At 44.2% G+C, this 20,865-nt stretch overlaps 2 protein-coding genes and 1 long non-coding RNA gene across 4 annotated transcripts in view; 1 reads left to right on the plus strand and 2 right to left on the minus strand.

Moving 5' to 3' along the window:
- The window catches only part of LOC118089223 (calcium-activated chloride channel regulator 1-like), a 23,311-nt gene extending 18,029 nt beyond the window's left edge, over window positions 1-5,282 (minus strand). The window contains exons 1-2 of one of the 2 annotated variants that reach the window (XM_088673844.1): window positions 2,009-5,282; window positions 217-397 (exon numbers count right to left, since the gene is read on the minus strand). In XM_088673844.1, the coding sequence (XP_088529970.1) occupies window positions 217-372 (156 nt within the window). In that variant the 5' untranslated portion in view covers window positions 373-397; window positions 2,009-5,282. Of the gene's footprint in view, window positions 1-216 lie in introns of both variants that reach the window. The other variant, XR_015950970.1, reaches the window with a different exon arrangement.
- Window positions 1-20,487, plus strand: part of LOC148685011 (uncharacterized) — a 22,749-nt gene extending 2,262 nt beyond the window's left edge. Inside the window, exon 2 of the long non-coding RNA XR_015950972.1 lies at window positions 18,360-20,487. This is a non-coding gene — a long non-coding RNA (uncharacterized LOC148685011). The remainder of the gene's footprint in view (window positions 1-18,359) is intronic.
- LOC118089221 (calcium-activated chloride channel regulator 1) overlaps window positions 16,815-20,865 on the minus strand; it is a 40,923-nt gene continuing 36,872 nt past the window's right edge. The window contains exons 14-15 of the mRNA XM_088673847.1: window positions 19,568-19,807; window positions 16,815-18,359 (exon numbers count right to left, since the gene is read on the minus strand). Of these exons, the coding sequence (XP_088529973.1) occupies window positions 17,824-18,359; window positions 19,568-19,807 (776 nt within the window). The 3' untranslated portion in view covers window positions 16,815-17,823. The remainder of the gene's footprint in view (window positions 18,360-19,567; window positions 19,808-20,865) is intronic.

A 20,865-nucleotide genomic window follows, 5' to 3' on the forward strand; every position in this document is an offset into this window, starting at 1 on the left:
GAGCTTGAATCGGATGTACTTTGCATCGGCTTAGCTTACGCTGGCTTCCTCTACACCAGCTTATTGTATACTGCAACATTTTATTGCAGTTCCCACCTATATTCCCACCTATGCTTGCAAGATGCATGCAGCCTTTTTCTAGCATATCACATTTTAAAACGTCACTAGTGGGTAAGAAAGCAATTCAACACATTCAGAAACGTTTAGCAGCCGCACCTTTATGCTGTCGACGATTTTGTTGTCTTCGGGTACCTGAGGGTTGATTGCAATGACAAGGTCTTCAAACCCACCATTGTTGAGTTTCACCGTGGCATCTGCCACCCCATGTAGCGCTTGTAATGTCAATGGAAGAAGCCACCAACTGAGCGCCATCTTTCCTCGTGCTTCTTACTCCAGCCTCATGGAGAAAAATTACAGCACAGAAGGGTTATTTATGGAAGGAGAGAGGAGGAAGCTAAAACTTTGCTGTATGTTTTGTAACCAGACTGGAAATTCTGATTGGCCTGGATAACAAAGACAGAAAAGCTGATCAATGACCCAGTTGATGGGACTCTGCTGTTGAGGCAGCTATGGGTGGGTGGAGGGTTGGGGGTGAGGTGTAAAAAGGGGTTGAAAGGGGGCAGAGAGGTTGAGCAGGAGGTGTCAGGTAGGCAGTGATCTCTGGTTAAGAACTTAATTCGTTCTGGAGGTCCGTTCTTAACCTGAAACTGTTCTTAACCTGAGGTACCACTTTAGTGAATGGGGCCTCCTGCTGCCGCCATGCTGCCGGAACACAATTTCTGTTCTGATCCTGAAGCAAAGTTCTTAACCTGAGGTACTATTTCTGGGTTAGCAGAGTCTGTAACCTGAAGCGTTTGTAACCTGAAGCATTTGTAGCGTGAGGTACCACTGTATATTATTTTAATCCACCTGGGACATTATGGTGAAGGGAGGTAAGTCAATAAATACGGTAACAACAACAACAATGCAGTAATAATATCACAAGAAAACCACATCGGTAGTAAAATACAATAAACGGATAAAATGAAAACTTAAAACCAGAGCATTACCTACACAGCACAGCAACACCTTGGTGGAACTGAAAAGCCTTTACAGTGGGAAACACCAATAAAATAACCCCACAAGGCAGTATCTTCTAGGACTCAGGTGTTACCACAGTATTGACCATTATCTAGGGTTGCCATGTGTCCTCTTCTCCCAGGACACACCCTCCTTTTCAGGGGTAAAATTTTTGTCCGGGTGGCTATACTTTTTGGATGAGACATAGACATGGTTGAAGACTTGCTTCCCCCTTCTTTTCTGCTGCCCCACTCAGCAATATATCACAGCTTCTATAACCTACATATAGTAGGGGTATTTAAAAGGAGAGTCGTCGTAGCGTCCTCTTTTTTGCTCTTTAAAATATGACAACCCTACCATTATCCCAGCCATGCTTCCACCATAGTCAGGACACAGAGTAAACCCTCTCACCAGATATTAGGCACAAGGCCGGTTGATATGGGAGGAAGTGGGTCCTTCAGGTATCCGGGACCCAAGACATTTGTTGCTTTAAAAATATAATCAGCAACGCTACTGATTAAGGTAATCTGTGGGACTTTGAAATTCACACTTCAGTGTAATGCTAAGGGCTGAGCTAGAAGTGGTGTCAGCACAACACCCTGAAGGGAATGACAGAGGGTGGTCATCAAAACACATCAAACCCAGAAGCTTCCTATAGCTTCTTCCCCTAAGTATTTTCTCCCTCTTCACCCCACTTTCAGTATCACAGCTTGGCTGAGGAGAAAAGCATCCTTTTGGAGAGCTAAGCCACAGGGTTGGGGAGAGTTTAGTACTTTTTTGATCCCCTCAGGTCTCTGTTTTTAAATAAAGGGCATACATGAAGACATGCATTTCACACAGCACATAATTTGGCCCTGAGGTTTAGGAATATTTCCAGTGAGAGCCTGCTGTGTCAAAAGAGCTAAAATCGCATGTAGAAAATCGAAGTTTCAACCCAATACACACTTACCTGGGTGTAAATCCAGCAGGACTAATTTTTGAGATCGATTACATTTGCATGAGGCTCGTCCTGCAGATTACCTTCTGCTTTTTAGGACGCTGGCTTGTTCTGAAAGGTTCAGGAGCCAGGAGATGAACGCCGAGAAGTGCACATTTGATTTTCCTTTATATAATATCAAGACCAATGGGTCCACCCAATTTTCCCCTAAAAGGGTTTCAAAACGAAAAGGTACACCCGATTTCCCTCTAAATGATTTCAAAACCGAAGGGTTCACCCTGTTGCAAAATCTCTGAGGACTTTTTGAAGAAGTATAAAATTGGCCAAAACTGTTCTGTGGGCAGATGAACTCTCTTTGTCTCTCACCGAGTCCTTTTGAAAGCTATGTTTAGAATATGCTTCTAGTGCCCTTTGAGATTTCACCCTAAACGAATTCACATGCTTTACTGCTAGTTATTCTGGAGACAGCATGAGGTCAAACTACACAGCTTTCTAACTTTAGGTCAGGGTTTCCCAAACTTGGGTCTCTAACGGGGTAGGCGGGGGCGGGGGGGGTGTAGACTACAATTCCCACCATCCCTGACCACTGGTCCTGCTAGCTAGGGATGATGGGCTGCTGGACATCTACTCCACCAGTACGTAACCAGCCTTGCTTTGTTGCCTTGAACTCAGTAGAGTTGTGGGCTCCACAGTGCCGGAGAGGGTGCTCAGGAGTGATAAGTGTAACAAGCCTTCTCATCTCGCCATTCCACAATGAGATGGGAGCCTTTACCGGATCACTGGCTCTTTCCACTAGGGCAGGCATAGGCAAACTCTGGCCCTTCCCATCGTCCCCTACCACTGGTCCTGTTAGCTAGGGGTGATGGGAATTGTAGTCCCAAACATCTGGAGGGCTGGAGTTTGCCTATGCCTGCTAGGAGCCCCCCCCCCCCGAGTGTTCAACTGGATCTGTCAGGATCCTCACGTCTCTGAGAGTACATGACCTTCATCGGTCGGTGGAATTGGGTAATTTGAAAAAGGAGAAGTCTCCAAATATATTAAAAAGAGGAAGCTTCTTTCTGGGTAACAACTGGAAAAGGTAGATAAGAAGCAATCCATATCCTCTGTGGATGGGTGGATGGGTTTGTGCAGTTCCATGTAGTATTCAGCAAACTCCTGATTTATCCCTTTAGAATGAAAGGTTTTTACCCTGCTGCCTTCGGAGTGAATAGCATCTGGCGTTTAGCTTTCCCTCCTTTGAGAACATTCGCTAGTAACTTTTTATCATACTCATCCTTTTGCTTTATATAAACCATTTGCTTGATTCTTTTTTTCTCAGTCTCTAAGCATTCTAACTATTATGTTTCACTGCCATTTACCTGTATGTTTTTAAAGAGCTTTTAGTTCTGCTTTTAGTCTAGCAATCTCCTCTTGCAGAGCCACCAGGGCTGCTAGTTGTTGTGTCCCCCCCCCCAATTGTCGCTGACTCTCTGATAATTTCCACACCCCTGCCTACCTAGCACCCCACATTATTGGGCGGAGGTGGCAAAGGGACCTCAGCCCCTAGAGGTTGGTTCCTAGGCATGCAAGTGGGTGTCCACAAACACACAAATCCTTCATTTGCCCCCCCATCCCAAAGGTAGCAGTCCTATGTGTAAAATCCTATTGCACTCAGTCGAACTTTCTTCTGACCTATCCTACCCCCATATGTTTTCACACACACAAAGTCACAAAACAATACAATTTATCCTTCCCACTGTTGGTGTCTTATGCTCTTTCGTCTCCAGGAATGAATGACTGACTCGGTTGTAGCAGCAAGTAATGTGAATACATTACATCAGAGGAAACATTCTGGTTATACTAGGCAAAGTTGCACAAAAAATGGGTGTAGGGAGAGAAATTTGCACTCAAATGCTAACAAATGATCCTGGGGACTTTTCGTTTTTAACAAAATGCAACCATGGAAATGCGGAGACTCAAACCTGAGTTTGGACAAATGAGAAAGTGAGAAAAATCAAAACGGAGACATTCACCCAGTCCTCTTGATTGGCTTTCTGGGCAACATGGATGAGGGCCTTCCTGACTCAAGTTTTACTTTAGGATAGCACACACGATTTCTTGCTGAAAGGTGCCAAACACTAAAAGACAAGAAGTTAAGTTCGCTGCCGCCCATCCATTGACAGCATCCCTCTGTCCCTCCCAGTGCCTGAAATGCAAACATACCTGTAAAACTAGGTGGCTTTTTTAATGCTGATTCCAACAGGTAGGGAATATTTTGAGTAGCTCTGAGGGGATATATAGCTAGGTACCATCCATATGGAAAGGAGCAGAAAATTATGAGGATGTTAAAAGCACAATGTTTTATTGTGCTTTTAATATTCTGTTGGGAGCTGCCCAGAGTGGCTGGGGAAACCCAACCAGATGGGCGTGGTATAAATTATTATTATTATTATTATTATTATTATTATTTATTATTATTATTGATCATGTTTGTGGAATGCTATCCCTGGAGAGGGGCATCTGCCTCCCTAAGTATTGACTTTCAGGGGAAATTTAAAGGCATTCATGTTTACCCAGATATTGAATTTAGTAACTTTGAGGGTGTGTGGTTTCTTTTAAATGTTTTAAGATGGTTTAATTTTTTAGATTTAGATTTATTTATTTTAAAAAAATATTTTTAGGTTCACTCCTTTGGGAGGAAGGACACCATTTTAGTAAATAAATAAATGCATCTACTTATTTTAATGCTGAATCATTATTCACCCAAAGGCACCGTTAAGCAACTATTCCGTAGAACTGGTTATGTAGAAAGCATGGCAGCAAAAGCCACACTGACAGTTGACTTAGGCAGGTGAAACAAAGGTCTTGACCAATAAAGAACATTAAGCGAGGGGGGTTCCCTTTTCTTTGCACAAGATATCTGCAGGTGAAATTCAACATTGCGCTCTTCCCATTGTTTCGTCCGCACAAGCGTTCCAGTTTGCAAGACAGAATGATACCTCTCTGCTCCCTGCATGTGCTGCTCTGGTCAGAGTCAATTTCAGGGGCGACATGCGGGGTGGAATAATAGAATCATAGAATCTTAGATCTTAATACAGAATTTAAATTTCTTTAACACCTGCCAAATCAAACTCAATGCGAAAGGTCACCTCTCTTCCAACATCCCTAATACGAAAGGTGTTTTAAAAGGGGTGTATTATTGCCCCTTTTCTTTTTAGTTTATTTTTATCAGATCTTCCAGAGCACATTCAAAAAATAGAATCGCACGCCCCCCCAAACCAAACATTGTTTTAATGTTTAATGTTCTTTTTTTGTTTTTTTTTGTTTTTTAATAAACTTTATTTCTCTTTAAACATGTTACAAAAAAGGGGAAAAAAGTTTTAAAATAGAGCTACATTGAAAAGTAACTCATATCAGTCATAAATACAAAAATAACTCAAACAAATCATAAATACAATACAGTCACTCATCCAAAATTAAGATACAAATTAAGATACAAATAAAGGCCAAGGATACCTACTGGATACATACTAAGCAAAATATAAAAGAATCATCCATATAGTAGTTCCCAATCTCCTTGGGCAAAGAAAAAGGAAAAGAAGAGATGAAAAAGGAAAAGAGACGGATAAAGGGGAGAAGAAAAGGGGGGGGAAAGGAGGGAAAGAGAAAAGAAAAGAAAAAAGAAGAAAAAGGAAAGAAAAGAAAAAGGAGAGAGAAAAAATGGTTACTTCCTACTATTTACAATACGCTTTACTTTATATACTCATTATCCCTTACCGTACTTCTATATCTTCTTGTTTCTAACTTCTTTTTTTGTATTATCATTTCTCCTCTCCTCTTATATCTCTATTCTAAGCATGTCACCAAGTTGTTCTCTATATTTTCTTTTTCCAGGTATTCCTGTACATACCTCCATTCCTCTATTATTTTTTGCCTAGGTACATTCCTTATTATCGCCGTTAGTTTTGCCATTTTCAAGTAATCTATCAATTTCTCCTGCCACTCTTGTACCGATGGTCATTTTTCTTCTTTCCAATTTGAGGCGATCAACATCCTTCCTGCCGCACAAGCATATAATAAAATATTTATTCTATCTGTTGGTATACCGTGTTTCCCCTTTTTTAAGACACCGTCTTATAACTTTTTCCCCTCAAAAAAACACACAGTGGCTTATTTTCAGGGGGTGTCTTTTTTTAAAAAAGTGCTGGTACAACTGGGACCCACTGGCTCAGGATGCTCAGTGCTCTCTTCTGCGCGCTGCTGGGCGTGTTGTTGGCGCTGCCAGTTCCGAGCGCCTGCAGGGTGGGGTGGGGGGTGGCAGTGCTTTAAACCCCCAACCCTTTAGAAAGCAATGGAAGTTATGGACCGTAACAATCCTTAAGAGGCGCAGGTCTTAAAAAAAACCCTGGTATCACCCTTGAAGCACAGCCTTCCAAAGTCAGGGGGGAAGAGGTCTGTTTAGACAAAGGAAAGGATCGGGGGTGATTCTGCGCCCTGGGACCCACAGAACTACTTTAAAAATCCCAACCTGGGGGGGGGTCAAATAGTGAAGCCCCATAGCCCTGTAGCAACAGAAGGCACATTCTGAAGCACCCGAGCTGTTCGGTTCCATAAAAAATCCAGGAACTGTAAAATCAACAACAATAATGGGGGGGGCACTCTATCCAAAGAGTTAAGAAGGAATGGGAAAGTGTTGAGTTATATATGGAAAAATATGGAAAGGAAAGTTAGTTAAAGATAAAAAATAAATAATTATCGCAAGGGAAAAAATAACATCATAAAGGGTAATAATATTAAATATAAAATAGACAACACAACAGAAAAAGCAAGTATATGACTAAATGAGATCGCACAGGAGTGAGGGAAGTGGGGAGAGAGGGAGGGGGGTAAGGAATGGAAGGAGGCAATGGTTGGAGGAGGGTATAGGGGGATGAATTAAAGGAAAATTAAGACTGAGAGGCGCATGGTTTTTGTTTTTTAAAGATGCAAAGGCTTGCAATCAGCCAAAGTATAGAGCCCAACTTCCAGGAGACTGCGATCTACTTGCGGATTTATAAACTGGAGGTGATCTACCCCTGTTTTATTGGTGTTCAGGTCAGAGTTGTTTTTAGAGAGAGGAAATATCCCATTTTTGAGGTTAAAGTAAAAGTTCCTGACCTTTTTTTTATAATGAGGAAATGCTGCTAAAACTCCGTTCTTCATTCCACGAAGGGGAGAGGGGGCGGGGCCGGGTGCTCAAAGACAAAAGAAATGGAAAAGGAGATAGCGATCAACTGCAGCCTCCTGCAGCCGCCGGGAGAGGCAGGGGCTGCAGCCGAGTGCTGCTTCGCAAACAAACGGGGGAAAGTGCTTAGAACCCAGAGAATCCAGCTGAAAAACACGAAGCAGCAACAGCAATTGCACACACACCATCCCAAGCCAGCACAGTAACCAAGTCCCAAAAGCAAGAAAGGACTCAGCAAACACTGCTGCGGCCGGCGTTGCTGCTGCTGACTCGGGGAGCTCAGTGCTCTCTTCTGCACAGCGACTATCACTATGGCTTATTTTCCGGGTACGGTTTATATTTCTCAAATGCTTAGAAATGCTGCTATGGCTTATTTTATGACTACGCCTTAAAAAGGGGGAAACACGGTATTTGTCGGGACCATACTTAAAAGGAATAGCTCAGGGTTTTTCTCAAATGTATATTTCATCATTTTTTTCATTTTTTCATATACCTCATTCCAGAATTTTGCCACCTTTGGGCACGTCCACCAGCAGTGGAAGAAATTTCCCACTTTCTCATGACATTTCCAACATTTGCCATCTCCTGATCCATGAGTGCAGCGACTGAGGAAGGAGTGCAGCGACTGAGGAAGGAGCGGAAGGGCTGCTGCCTCTTGGATTTGGGTGACTGTTCAGGCTTGTGTGGGTGTTTGTTTCTGGCTGTGACCTTTCACCTAGAAGTGTGAGTCAGGAAGTTCAGGTGATTAGCTGTGGGCGGAGCTAGTCAGAGCTTGGAGTGCAGCGGCGCGCGCCTAGCAGATTTGGGTGACTGTTCAGGAAGGAGCGGAAGGGCTGCTGCCTCTTGGATTTGGGTGACTGTTCAGGCTTGTGTGGGTGTTTGTTTCTGGCTGTGACCTTTCACCTAGAAGTGTGAGTCAGGAAGTTCAGGTGATTAGCTGTGGGCGGAGCTAGTCAGAGCTTGGAGTGCAGCGACTGAGGAAGGAGCGGAAGGGCTGCTGCCTCTTGGATTTGGGTGACTGTTCAGGCTTGTGTGGGTGTTTGTTTCTGGCTGTGACCTTTCACCTAGAAGTGTGAGTCAGGAAGTTCAGGTGATTAGCTGTGGGCGGAGCTAGTCAGAGCTTGGAGTGCAGCGGCGCGCGCCTAGCAGATTTGGGTGACTGTTCAGGAAGGAGCGGAAGGGCTGCTGCCTCTTGGATTTGGGTGACTGTTCAGGCTTGTGTGGGTGTTTGTTTCTGGCTGTGACCTTTCACCTAGAAGTGTGAGTCAGGAAGTTCAGGTGATTAGCTGTGGGCGGAGCTAGTCAGAGCTTGGAGTGCAGCGGCGCGCGCCTAGCAGATTTGGGTGACTGTTCAGGAAGGAGCGGAAGGGCTGCTGCCTCTTGGATTTGGGTGACTGTTCAGGCTTGTGTGGGTGTTTGTTTCTGGCTGTGACCTTTCACCTAGAAGTGTGAGTCAGGAAGTTCAGGTGATTAGCTGTGGGCGGAGCTAGTCAGAGCTTGGAGTGCAGCGACTGAGGAAGGAGCGGAAGGGCTGCTGCCTCTTGGATTTGGGTGACTGTTCAGGCTTGTGTGGGTGTTTGTTTCTGGCTGTGACCTTTCACCTAGAAGTGTGAGTCAGGAAGTTCAGGTGATTAGCTGTGGGCGGAGCTAGTCAGAGCTTGGAGTGCAGCGGCGCGCGCCTAGCAGATTTGGGTGACTGTTCAGGAAGGAGCGGAAGGGCTGCTGCCTCTTGGATTTGGGTGACTGTTCAGGCTTGTGTGGGTGTTTGTTTCTGGCTGTGACCTTTCACCTAGAAGTGTGAGTCAGGAAGTTCAGGTGATTAGCTGTGGGCGGAGCTAGTCAGAGCTTGGAGTGCAGCGACTGAGGAAGGAGCGGAAGGGCTGCTGCCTCTTGGATTTGGGTGACTGCTCAGGCTTGTGTGGGTGTTTGTTTCTGGCTGTGACCTTTCACCTAGAAGTGTGAGTCAGGAAGTTCAGGTGATTAGCTGTGGGCGGAGCTAGTCAGAGCTTGGAGTGCAGCGGCGCGCGCCTAGCAGATTTGGGTGACTGTTCAGGAAGGAGCGGAAGGGCTGCTGCCTCTTGGATTTGGGTGACTGTTCAGGCTTGTGTGGGTGTTTGTTTCTGGCTGTGACCTTTCACCTAGAAGTGTGAGTCAGGAAGTTCAGGTGATTAGCTGTGGGCGGAGCTAGTCAGAGCTTGGAGTGCAGCGACTGAGGAAGGAGCGGAAGGGCTGCTGCCTCTTGGATTTGGGTGACTGTTCAGGCTTGTGTGGGTGTTTGTTTCTGGCTGTGACCTTTCACCTAGAAGTGTGAGTCAGGAAGTTCAGGTGATTAGCTGTGGGCGGAGCTAGTCAGAGCTTGGAGTGCAGCGGCGCGCGCCTAGCAGATTTGGGTGACTGTTCAGGAAGGAGCGGAAGGGCTGCTGCCTCTTGGATTTGGGTGACTGTTCAGGCTTGTGTGGGTGTTTGTTTCTGGCTGTGACCTTTCACCTAGAAGTGTGAGTCAGGAAGTTCAGGTGATTAGCTGTGGGCGGAGCTAGTCAGAGCTTGGAGTGCAGCGGCGCGCGCCTAGCAGATTTGGGTGACTGTTCAGGAAGGAGCGGAAGGGCTGCTGCCTCTTGGATTTGGGTGACTGTTCAGGCTTGTGTGGGTGTTTGTTTCTGGCTGTGACCTTTCACCTAGAAGTGTGAGTCAGGAAGTTCAGGTGATTAGCTGTGGGCGGAGCTAGTCAGAGCTTGGAGTGCAGCGACTGAGGAAGGAGCGGAAGGTGAGCTGAGCTTGGGAGACACTCTGTAGGTTTTGTGGCTTTGTCTTTTGGGGCTGTGTGTGAGTAAGTTTGTGTGCTTATCTGTTTTCTTACTTGTTTGTGTGCTTGTGCTGGTTTTCTAGGGCTGCTGCCTCTTGGATTTGGGTGACTGTTCAGGCTTGTGTGGGTGTTTGTTTCTGGCTGTGACCTTTCACCTAGAAGTGTGAGTCAGGAAGTTCAGGTGATTAGCTGTGGGCGGAGCTAGTCAGAGCTTGGAGTGCAGCGGCGCGCGCCTAGCAGATTTGGGTGACTGTTCAGGAAGGAGCGGAAGGGCTGCTGCCTCTTGGATTTGGGTGACTGTTCAGGCTTGTGTGGGTGTTTGTTTCTGGCTGTGACCTTTCACCTAGAAGTGTGAGTCAGGAAGTTCAGGTGATTAGCTGTGGGCGGAGCTAGTCAGAGCTTGGAGTGCAGCGGCGCGCGCCTAGCAGATTTGGGTGACTGTTCAGGAAGGAGCGGAAGGGCTGCTGCCTCTTGGATTTGGGTGACTGTTCAGGCTTGTGTGGGTGTTTGTTTCTGGCTGTGACCTTTCACCTAGAAGTGTGAGTCAGGAAGTTCAGGTGATTAGCTGTGGGCGGAGCTAGTCAGAGCTTGGAGTGCAGCGGCGCGCGCCTAGCGGCGCGCGCAGTTTGACCCATCTTTCTGATCTAGGGTAGCAAGTCTCAAACGTTTGTTAGGGGGGGCCTAGGCCTCTTCCTCTTTCCCCCTTGACCTCAAGGTTTTCAAGATGGAGGTGGAGGGAACAACCGTTGTCACCTGCAATTCCTGTGCAATGTTTGTTTTCTTGCCAAAGGATGTGGGTAGCTACACCTGCAACAATTGCAAGTTGGTTGCCCTACTAGAAAACAAGGTTGCCCTTCTGGAAGAGAAGGTGCAGCAGCTTCAGGGGCGTGTATCTACGCTCCAGAGAATTAAAGAGCTGGAGCTTTTCTTGGATGCAGCAGAGCACACTGTCTGCACCAAGGAGGAGACAGGGGATCTCCCTGAGGAGGAGGTCAGTTCCCCAACACAGCAGCCAGATGTATGGAGGAACGTGACTCATAGAAGTAGAAGGCCCAGGGATCGCTCTGAGTGCTTAGAATTACACAACCGTTTTGAAGTGCTCATGGAAGACGAGAAACAGACTCCACCTGAGGATCTCTCCCTCATCACAGTTGATGAGGAATATGAAGACGAGCAACCAAGTCAGTCCTCTGGGAATATGCAGGTAACCTTGGAAGGGACAGCACATGGAAGAATCCCAACCAAGCCTATGAAGAGGCGTGTAGTGGTGATTGGGGATTCCCTACTGAGGGGTACAGAAGCAGTAATCTGTGGGCCTGACAAGATGTCTCGAGAGGTGTGCTGTCTACCTGGGGCCAAGATCAAAGATGTAACAGAACGGCTGCAAGGAATCATAAAACCCACTGACAAATACCCCTTCCTTTTGGTGCATGTGGGAACCAATGACACTGCAAGCCATAGCTTACAGAAGATCAAAAATGATTATGAGGCTCTGGGCAGGAAGTTGAAGCAATTAGATGCACAAATTGTCATCTCTTCTGTCCTCCCAGTTGAACGACATGGCCCAGGGAGAGAGGGAAAAATAGGGGAAGTGAACAACTGGCTTCGCAAATGGTGCAAACAGGAACGGTTTGGATTCCTAGATCACGGCCTGCAGTTTCTTGAAGATGGACTTCTGGCAAGTGATGGGCTGCACCTCACAAAAGTTGGGAGGAATGTTTTTGCCACGAAACTCAAAAACCTCATCAGGAGGGCTTTAAACTGACTTATGTGGGGGAGGGAGACAGTGGTCCTGAAGGTAGGAGTCTATCAAATGCTGAAGATGATCATCCGAATGTCAAGGACCAAATGGAGCAAGCAGCATGCAGACCTAGTGGTGGGATGAAAATATCCTTAAATAAGAGACATGGGGGAATGATCAACGGTCTTCAATGTCTGTATACTAATGCACAGAGCATGGGAAATAAACAAGATGAACTTGAGCTCTTGGTACAGCAAACTAAATATGACATAATAGGCATCACTGAAACCTGGTGGGATGAGTCTCATGACTGGAATGTAGTAATAGAGGGATACAATCTATTTAAGAGAAATAGACCAAACAGGAAAGGAGGAGGAGTAGCTTTATATGTTAGGGATATGTATACCTGTGAAGAGATCCAGGATTTAAAACTTCAAAGCCAAATTGAGAGTATCTGGGTCAAAATTAAGGGAGAGAAAAACAACAGTGATCTCATTGTGGGAGTTTACTATAGATCCCCAAGCCAAACTGAGGACACAGATGATGCCTTCCTGGAACAGATGGCCAAGCATTCCAAAGGAAGTGAGATAGTAGTAATGGGGGATTTCAACTATCCTGATATTTGTTGGATGTCAAACTCAGCCAAGAGCATAAGGTCGAACAGATTCCTCACTGGCCTTGCAGACAACTTCATTGTCCAGAAAGTGGGAGAAGCAACAAGAGGATCAGCCATTTTAGATCTGGTCCTAACCAATAGTGATGACTTGGTTAGTGGGGTAGAAGTGGCAGGATCATTAGGTGGGAGTGACCATGCTCTTCTGGAGTTTATTATCCAGCGGAAAGGAGCAACCAAGCATACTAAGGTCCAAATTCTAGACTTTAAGAAAGCCGACTTCAGAAAACTTAGGGAAACGCTGGGTGAAATCCCATGGACAGTAATACTAAAAGGGAAGGGAGTTCATGATGGTTGGGAGTTTGTTAAAAGGGAGATATTAAAAGCACAACTTCAGGCAATACCAATGAGACGGAAACATGGAAGGTGCCTAAAGAAGCCAGGCTGGCTATCTAAAGAACTTTTGACTGAGTTAAGATTTAAAAGGGATATGTACAAAAAATGGAAAAGGGGGGAAATCTCCAAAGAGGAATTCAAACATATAGCCAGCACGTGTAGAGACAAAGTCAGAAAAGCTAAAGCACAGAATGAACTCAGGCTCGCCAGAGAGGTTAAAAGCAACAAAAAGGGCTTTTATGGGTATGTCCGTAGCAAAAGGAAAAACAAGGAAACAGTGGGGTCACTCAGAGGAGAAGATGGTGAAATGCAAACAGGGGACAGAGAAAGGGCAGAACTCCTCAATGCCTTCTTTGCCTCAGTCTTCTCCAAGAAAGAAAAAAACGCCCGACCTGAAGAATATGGAGCAGATGATTCAGCAGGGGAAACACAGCCCAGGATAAGTAAGGAGGTAGTACAAGAATACTTGGCTAGTTTAGATGTATTCAAGTCTCCAGGGCCAGATGAACTACATCCAAGAGTATTAAAAGAACTGGCAGAGGTGATTTCAGAACCACTGGCAATAATCTTTGAAAATTCCTGGAGAACAGGCGAAGTTCCAGCAGACTGGAGGAGGGCAAATGTTGTCCCTATTTTCAAAAAGGGGAAAAGAGAGGACCCAAACAATTACCGCCCAGTCAGCCTGACATCAATACCAGGAAAGATTCTAGAGCAGATCATTAAGCAAACAGTCTGTGAGCACCTAGAAAGAAACTCTGTGATCACTAAAAGTCAGCATGGGTTCCTGAAAAATAAGTCATGTCAGACTAATCTGATCTCATTTTTTGACAGAATTACAAGCCTGGTAGATGAAGGGAACGCTGTGGATGTAGCCTATCTTGATTTCAGCAAGGCCTTTGACAAGGTGCCCCATGATATTCTTGTAAAGAAGCTGGTAAAATGTGGGCTAGACAATGCTACCATTCAGTGGATTTGTAGCTGGATTACTGACCGAACCCAAAGGGTGCTCATCAATGGCTCCTCCTCATCCTGGAGAGTAGTGACTAGTGGGGTGCCACAGGGTTCTGTCTTGGGCCCAGTCTTGTTCAACATCTTTATCAATGACTTGGATGATGGGCTTGAGGGAATCCTGAGCAAGTTTGCAGATGACACCAAATTGGGAGGGGTGGCTAACACCCCAGAGGACAGGATCACACTTCAGAATGACCTTAACAGATTAGACAACTGGGCCAAAGCAAACAAGATGAATTTTAACAAGGAGAAATGTAAAGTACTACACTTGGGCAAAAAAAATGAAAGGCACAAATACAGGATGGGAGACACCTGGCTTGAGAGCAGTACATGTGAAAAGGATCTAGGAGTTTTGGTTGACCACAAACTTGACATGAGTCAGCAGTGTGATGCAGCAGCTAAAAAAGCCAATGCAATTCTGGGCTGCATCAATAGGAGTATAGCATCTAGATCAAGGGAAGTAATAGTACCACTGTATTCTGCTCTGGTCAGACCTCACCTGGAGTATTGTGTCCAGTTCTGGGCACCACAGTTCAAGAAGGATACTGATAAGCTGGAACGTGTTCAGAAGAGGGCAACCAAAATGGTCAAAGGCCTGGAAACGATGCCTTATGAGGAACGGCTTAGGGAGCTGGGTATGTTTAGCCTGGAGAAGAGAAGGTTAAGGGGTGATATGATAACCATGTTCAAATATATAAAAGGATGTCATATAGAGGAGGGAGAAAGGTTGTTTTCTGCTGCTCCAGAGAAGCGGACACGGAGCAACGGATTCAAACTACAAGAAAGAAAATTCCACCTAAACATTAGGAAGAACTTCCTGACAGTAAGAGCTGTTCGGCAGTGGAATTTGCTGCCAAGGAGTGTGGTGGAGTCTCCTTCTTTGGAGGTCTTTAAGCAGAGGCTTGACAGCCATCTGTCAGGAATGCTTTGATGGTGTTTCCTGCTTGGCAGGGGGTTGGACTGGATGGCCCTTGTGGTCTCTTCCAACTCTATGATTCTATGATTCTATGATTCTATGATATTTGGCAATCCTCTCTGGGGTTATATACCATCTATGAAACATTTTAAGGATATTTTCTCTAATTGTCATACATGCTGTAAATTTGGTGTCCGAATTCCATAATTTTTCCCATTGGTAAACTTGAATTGGCTTGCCCACATCTATTGCCCATTTTATCATTGCCTTTTTGGTTAGCTCATCTTTTAATTCCCATTCTAATAGGAATTCGTACATTTTCCCCAGTGGCTTCTTATCGTTATTTATAATTATCTCTTGTAATTTGGAATCTTTTGCCGAAAATCCAATTTCTTTGTGTAATTTAAAGATACTTTGTATTTGGCCATAATGTAGCCAACTTGCACAATATGTTTTTATTTCTTCATATGATTTCAATTCTAAATGATCATTTGCCTTCATCACTAGATCCTTGTAAGATGGCCACTTACCCTCTGGCCTGCTGTTACACATGGCCGTCATCTCCACTGGGGACGCCCACCAGGGGCTTTGGGGTTCTACTAGCTTTTTGAACTCTTGCCAGATTTGGTATAGCGATTTTTTGATTATATGGTCAGAAAATTCTCTCGGATTGCCTTTTTGATCCAATAGAAGGTAGGCATGCCAGCCTTTGATGTTACGGAATCCTTCTATCTCTAACAGCTCTTTGTTCTCCAACGTGAGCCATTCTTTAATCCAGCAGAACCCCGACGCAGCATAATACAGTCTCAAGTCTGGTACTCCCCAACCTCCTCTTTCTTTTGTCTCTGTTAATAATTTATACTGTATCCTGGGTTTCCCTCCCACCCATATAAATTTGCTTAGGGTTTTCCTCCATTCCTCAAATACTGTTCGTTTCCCTATTATCGGGAGCATTTGGAAGAGGAATATGAGCCTTGGTAATATCACCATCTTTATAGCTGCGATTCTGCCTGACATGGATAGGAAGAGGTTCTTCCACCTGTCCAAGTCCTCTTTTATTTCTCTTTTTTTAAATGTTCTATTATGCTTTATATATGTTGGAAGCAGCCCAGAGTGACTGGGGCAACCCAGTCAAATGGCAGCTTATAAATAAAATGATGGCGATGATGATGATGATTAAATAGGACATTCCTAGTTTCATCAGAGAAATGTTGAAGGGTATGCAGATATGGTTAAAGCATATTGGTTACAGGCTACAGTGTGGAAAGAATGGAGATGGTTTAGTTAACTTTGCAATACATGAGATTTGTTAAAAGGCAAGAACTTATCTGCCCAGCGAAAGACATCTTTCGTATCTTGGATCATGACCAGCCCATAGCATTATGGGGTCGGAGCGCTGAGCTGAGCTGAACTTAGTTCCAGAGAAAAGGCTGGGGAACAAAGCCATGGGCACTGAAAGTCATTGGCAAGCTCTTTCTCTCTGACACACAGACAAAATCTTTGTGAGTGAAATAACTATTTTAGGAGAAAACCAAGCTGAGTCTAGTTCAGAAGAAAAGCCTAGGAAATGAAGCCAAAAGTGCTAAAGGTCACGGTCTCTCTCATTCTCTCTCACACACAGCATTTCAGAAACAAACAAACTTATCAGCCGAGTTAATGCAAACCCATGAGCGCAAATCTGCATAAATGGTATGTTATCGGCCAATTTTGAATTAACTAAAAGGGCAAGGGCAAGGCAGCCTGTCATCCCGTCATCAGTCATCACCATGATGGTTTGTTTTTAGGATTAGAACCATTAGCTGTAAAAATAAGAGAATGTGAAGAAGCAAAATACTGTAGAATTAGTTTAAATAATCATGAAATAAAGCTACACCCCAATGATTTAGTACTTTGCATTAACAAATCTAAGTCAATCGCTGGGGGGGTGGGGGAGAGAGAGAGAGAGAGGCTGATAAAATGACAAGGATATTTTAACCGGATATAGAATCAATCAAGGCAGAAATTCTAAGCATTAATATGAGGCAGATGCTGGAAATAGAGATGACAGATATTTATACACAATTGGAAACAAAAACTAATAGCACAGCATTATATATATATATATATATATATATATATATATATATATATATATATATATATATATGGTATATAAAATTGATTTTACAAATGCAAATTTATAACAAAAACAATTACAAATCCATACAAAGAGATTCCTCTGAATCTCCAGACTTCCCCCCACCCCCTCCACGGGTCCCAATGTCAACGTTTATACCTGCATATCAGCCTTTTATCCACATTTTTTTTATCAATCTGAATTGTCCATAGTCACAGTCACCTTACAAGTGAGATTAAAACCCTGCTAATATTTTCATCTGCTTACAATGGTCTCCTAAGTAGATTACAATTTCCCCCCATTCTTTTTTAAAGTTCTTGTCCTCTTGGTTCCTGAGCTTTCCAGTTAAGTTTTGCCAGAGTCTATTATAAAAATAATTTTGAACTGTTGCACAAACAGTCCGAAGATCTTATAAAACAGTGCAAAATACTAAATCTACCACTCTCAGCAAAAAAAAATAATCTCACTACTGAAAGTATAGGTACTATGAAAAACTCCCCCCCCCCCCAGAATCAAATGAAAAAGTGGCAAGATCTTTTGCTAAATTTTTAAAGAATTACGGTAAGATTGTATATGGTGAGAAGAGGATACCTGTCTGTACTGGATGCCATCCCACTTGCAGAATTCTCCCACTAGAGAGGCTTGCCAAGTGCAATTGTTATTTCAATTTAGGTGTCCAGCAAAATCTGTTAGACCTGGCTTTTAATTGTATAAATATATTTGGGGGAGGTTTTATTGTGTTTGCTGTAAGTCATTTCTATGTGAAAAGAGGCTAATAAGTGCATTTTTCTTGCTTCAGTGCTACTATGAGTAAAACAGAGCACTCTACTCTGAATACAACTCAGTATAATTTACAACTTATCCACTTTCCTTCATCTGAATTTTAATGAAACGTCAATATGATATAACTATGTTCATTTATTTCCCTTGTGTTGGCAATATATGACGTATTGTGAAATGTTGTTGAAGAAGTGGCTTTTTTTTTATAAAAAAAAGAGCTCAAGGAGCAACAGTAGTATTGGTAGTAGTTACAGGTGGGTAGCAGTGTTTGTCTGTTTGTCTGCCGCAGTCGAAACAGTAGCATCGGGCGGCGGCGGCACATAATTTCCATATTTCCGCTTATGTAGAATCCAAACTGCTATACCTACAACAGCCAAAACAATAATTGCAGAAACGCATGCAATTATCACAATTATAATTGTGGATTTGTCAACTGGGGCAGCATGTTTGTCATCTGGACTAGACAGAATAATGGTTTTCTCAGCTGGAGTAGGGGAAATGGTGATTGGACGAGTAGGAGAACGTGGCCATGCAGGAAGGAGCACGACTGCTCTGGCTATATTAGATACTTCTCCAACGTTGTTGCTGCCATCAATGCAACGAATGGCAAAGTAGATGGAGGTGCCGTTCTCTTTTGCGAAGTTTACCGGCTTATAGAGAAAGGATTGCTTGGTCCCAGCAGCTTCTGTCATCAGGCCAGCAGTGTTCACTGGAGTCGCGCTATCGAAAGTTGCATTGGTTAACTCCGAGGGTTTTTCACCCATCTTTATTTCATATTTTTCAGCTGCAAAATAAAGGACCCAGAACAAGTATGCATTAGATGTACATCTTCAAACATGGATCAAGGAAACAGTGACAAGCCTATCTTTCAGTGCATAACTTCCTGTCCTCCAGGAACCCTAAGCATGTTGCACACCAGCCATTGCATCTTTCTGTGTTGCAGAAGACTTTGGAAATTAAAGAACACACAAGAGCTATGTCTGTAATCATGCATTAAGAATAACAATGCCCAAATTTGCTTTCCGTGCACTTCAAACTTCCTGCCTTTAGGGAACTCTTAGCACATTGGCTTTGAATGCACACCCGCCGCTGCATCTTTGCTTGCTGCAAAGGACTCTGGAGAATGTTCCAGAACATACTGTTAGTTTACATGGGCTGCCACTTAGGCCTGTTGAGGTTCACTGTAATTCCATGCCAATGCAAAAACATGGCCTATGTCACAGAACCCAACAGGGTACCTATTTCAGACCCTCCAAGTGTCCCTATTATCCAGGGACAGTCCCCAATTTGCAGACGCCAATTTGCAGTTCTGATCTGATCCCTCCCGGAATGTCCCGCTTTTCCTTAGGATGTCCCTATTTTTATCGGAGAAACATTGGAGGGTATGGAGTTAACCGACCCAGAAGTCATCTGAAGGCAGCCCTGTATAGGGAAGTATTTAAATGTTTAATGTTTTGTTATGTTTTTTTATATATGTTGGAAGCCTCACAGAGTGGCTAGGGCAACCCAGTCAGATGTGAAGGGTATAAATAGTAAAATTATCATTATGGAATAGGATGTCCCTATTTTCATTGGAGCAATGTTGGAGGGTATGCTATTCCCCAGAATAAAACCTGACACTACTCTTCTGCCTGGGGGGGGGGCAAAATGTCAAAACACATACATGACTTAAAATAAGAACAAAATATGGATTTAAAAATCGAAGCAACAATGCCTGAAACAGGCAGCCCCCTCCCGCCGAACAACAACAGCAGAAGGCCAAAAACATCAATTGGAAAAATTAAAAATTGGTGTGTGGCTGGGGACATTGGAGGGTTAATGGAGCTGTCCAGGGGAGACCCTGATGTACATATATTGCATGCCTATAAAGTTAGTGTAACTAAAACTGTTGTTTGGCTCGCCCCCCCCCCCAAACCAGGTTAGTACAAAATTTAAATACTGCATTTCTCAAAGAAGCGTTACTGAATGATTAAAGCAGAAGCCCACGTTTACCTTTCCCCACATCATAGTTATTTCCAGGAGCTGTCCAGGAGAGAAGAAATCCACCATCATCGGTTTGCTGTACATTGAGGTCGGTGATTTTACAGGGTGGAAGAACATCGTGATTACCTCCAGGAGGAACTCCTGATACTACAAAGCTTCCACCGGATACAATTCTGGTGACATTTCCCAGATCTCCTTCAGGTTCACTGAAGTTAGCTTCAGGTTTGGGGGGGTTCATTGTTATAGTACCTACAAAAGTGTGGGGGGGGGAGATATGTCAGATGGGGTACACTACGGCTGATAGGCGGATTATATCCAGGTATCCAGGTAACCCATGATTTATGCTAATTATTGGCAGCACAGTGTGATGTCTTCCTCTCTCCCCCCTCCACCATGCCTGTTTCTCACCATACCCAAATCTGCTCCAGATGCAGACAGATTTAGGGGGAGAAGAGGGAGGAGAACGTTCTCTTGCACAAGGAGAAATCTTTGTGACGGGGATCATTTTGCTTAGCGCTTTGTCCATTACCACACCACATGTTAGATTTTTGTTTGTTGCTGAGTATAGTAACAGGCTGAGAATAAACTGGGATGCGGGTGGCGCTGTGGGTTAAACCACTGAGCTAGGGCTTGCCGAACAGAAGGTCGGCGGTTCGAATCCCCGCGATGGGGTGAGCTCCCACTGCTTGGTCCCAGCTCCTGCCAACCTAGCAGTTTGAAAGCACATCAAAGTGCAAGTAGATAAATAGGTACCGCTACAGCGGGAAGGTAAACAGCGTTTCCGTGTGCTGCTCAGGTTCGCCAGAAGCAGCTTTGTCATGCTGGCCACATGACCTGGAAGCTGTACATTAACACGAGAGGAGTGCCACAACCCCAGAGTTGGTCACGACAACCTAATGGTCAGGGGTCCCTTTACCTTTCTAGTAACAGACTGAGAATAAACAACAACAACAACAACAACAACAACAACAATTTATTCCCCACCCATCTGGCTGGACAAATACCTATAGTGTGTGTGTGTGTGTGCGTGCCCACCTTCCAGATAAATTTAAGACATTAAAATCACTTTATTATACACCACCTTCTCAATACAGATCAAGTGAGGCCCCTCCACCTCCATTCCTGCACTGAGCTGCTTCCCCTACGCTGAAGCTGCTGTATGCAGACAAATACATATATAATGCATTTATGATACCTGTGGGTGCCTCTTTCCCACCCACAGGTATCATAAATGCATTACATACGTGGATCCATCTGCAAATAAAGCATTTAAAATGTAAAGTGCAATATAAAAATGTGACACTAGA

The sequence above is a fragment of the Zootoca vivipara genome, chromosome 7 (assembly GCF_965207765.1).
Source record: "Zootoca vivipara chromosome 7, rZooViv2.hap1.1, whole genome shotgun sequence".
In the NCBI taxonomy this organism is placed as follows: Eukaryota; Metazoa; Chordata; class Lepidosauria; order Squamata; family Lacertidae; genus Zootoca; species Zootoca vivipara.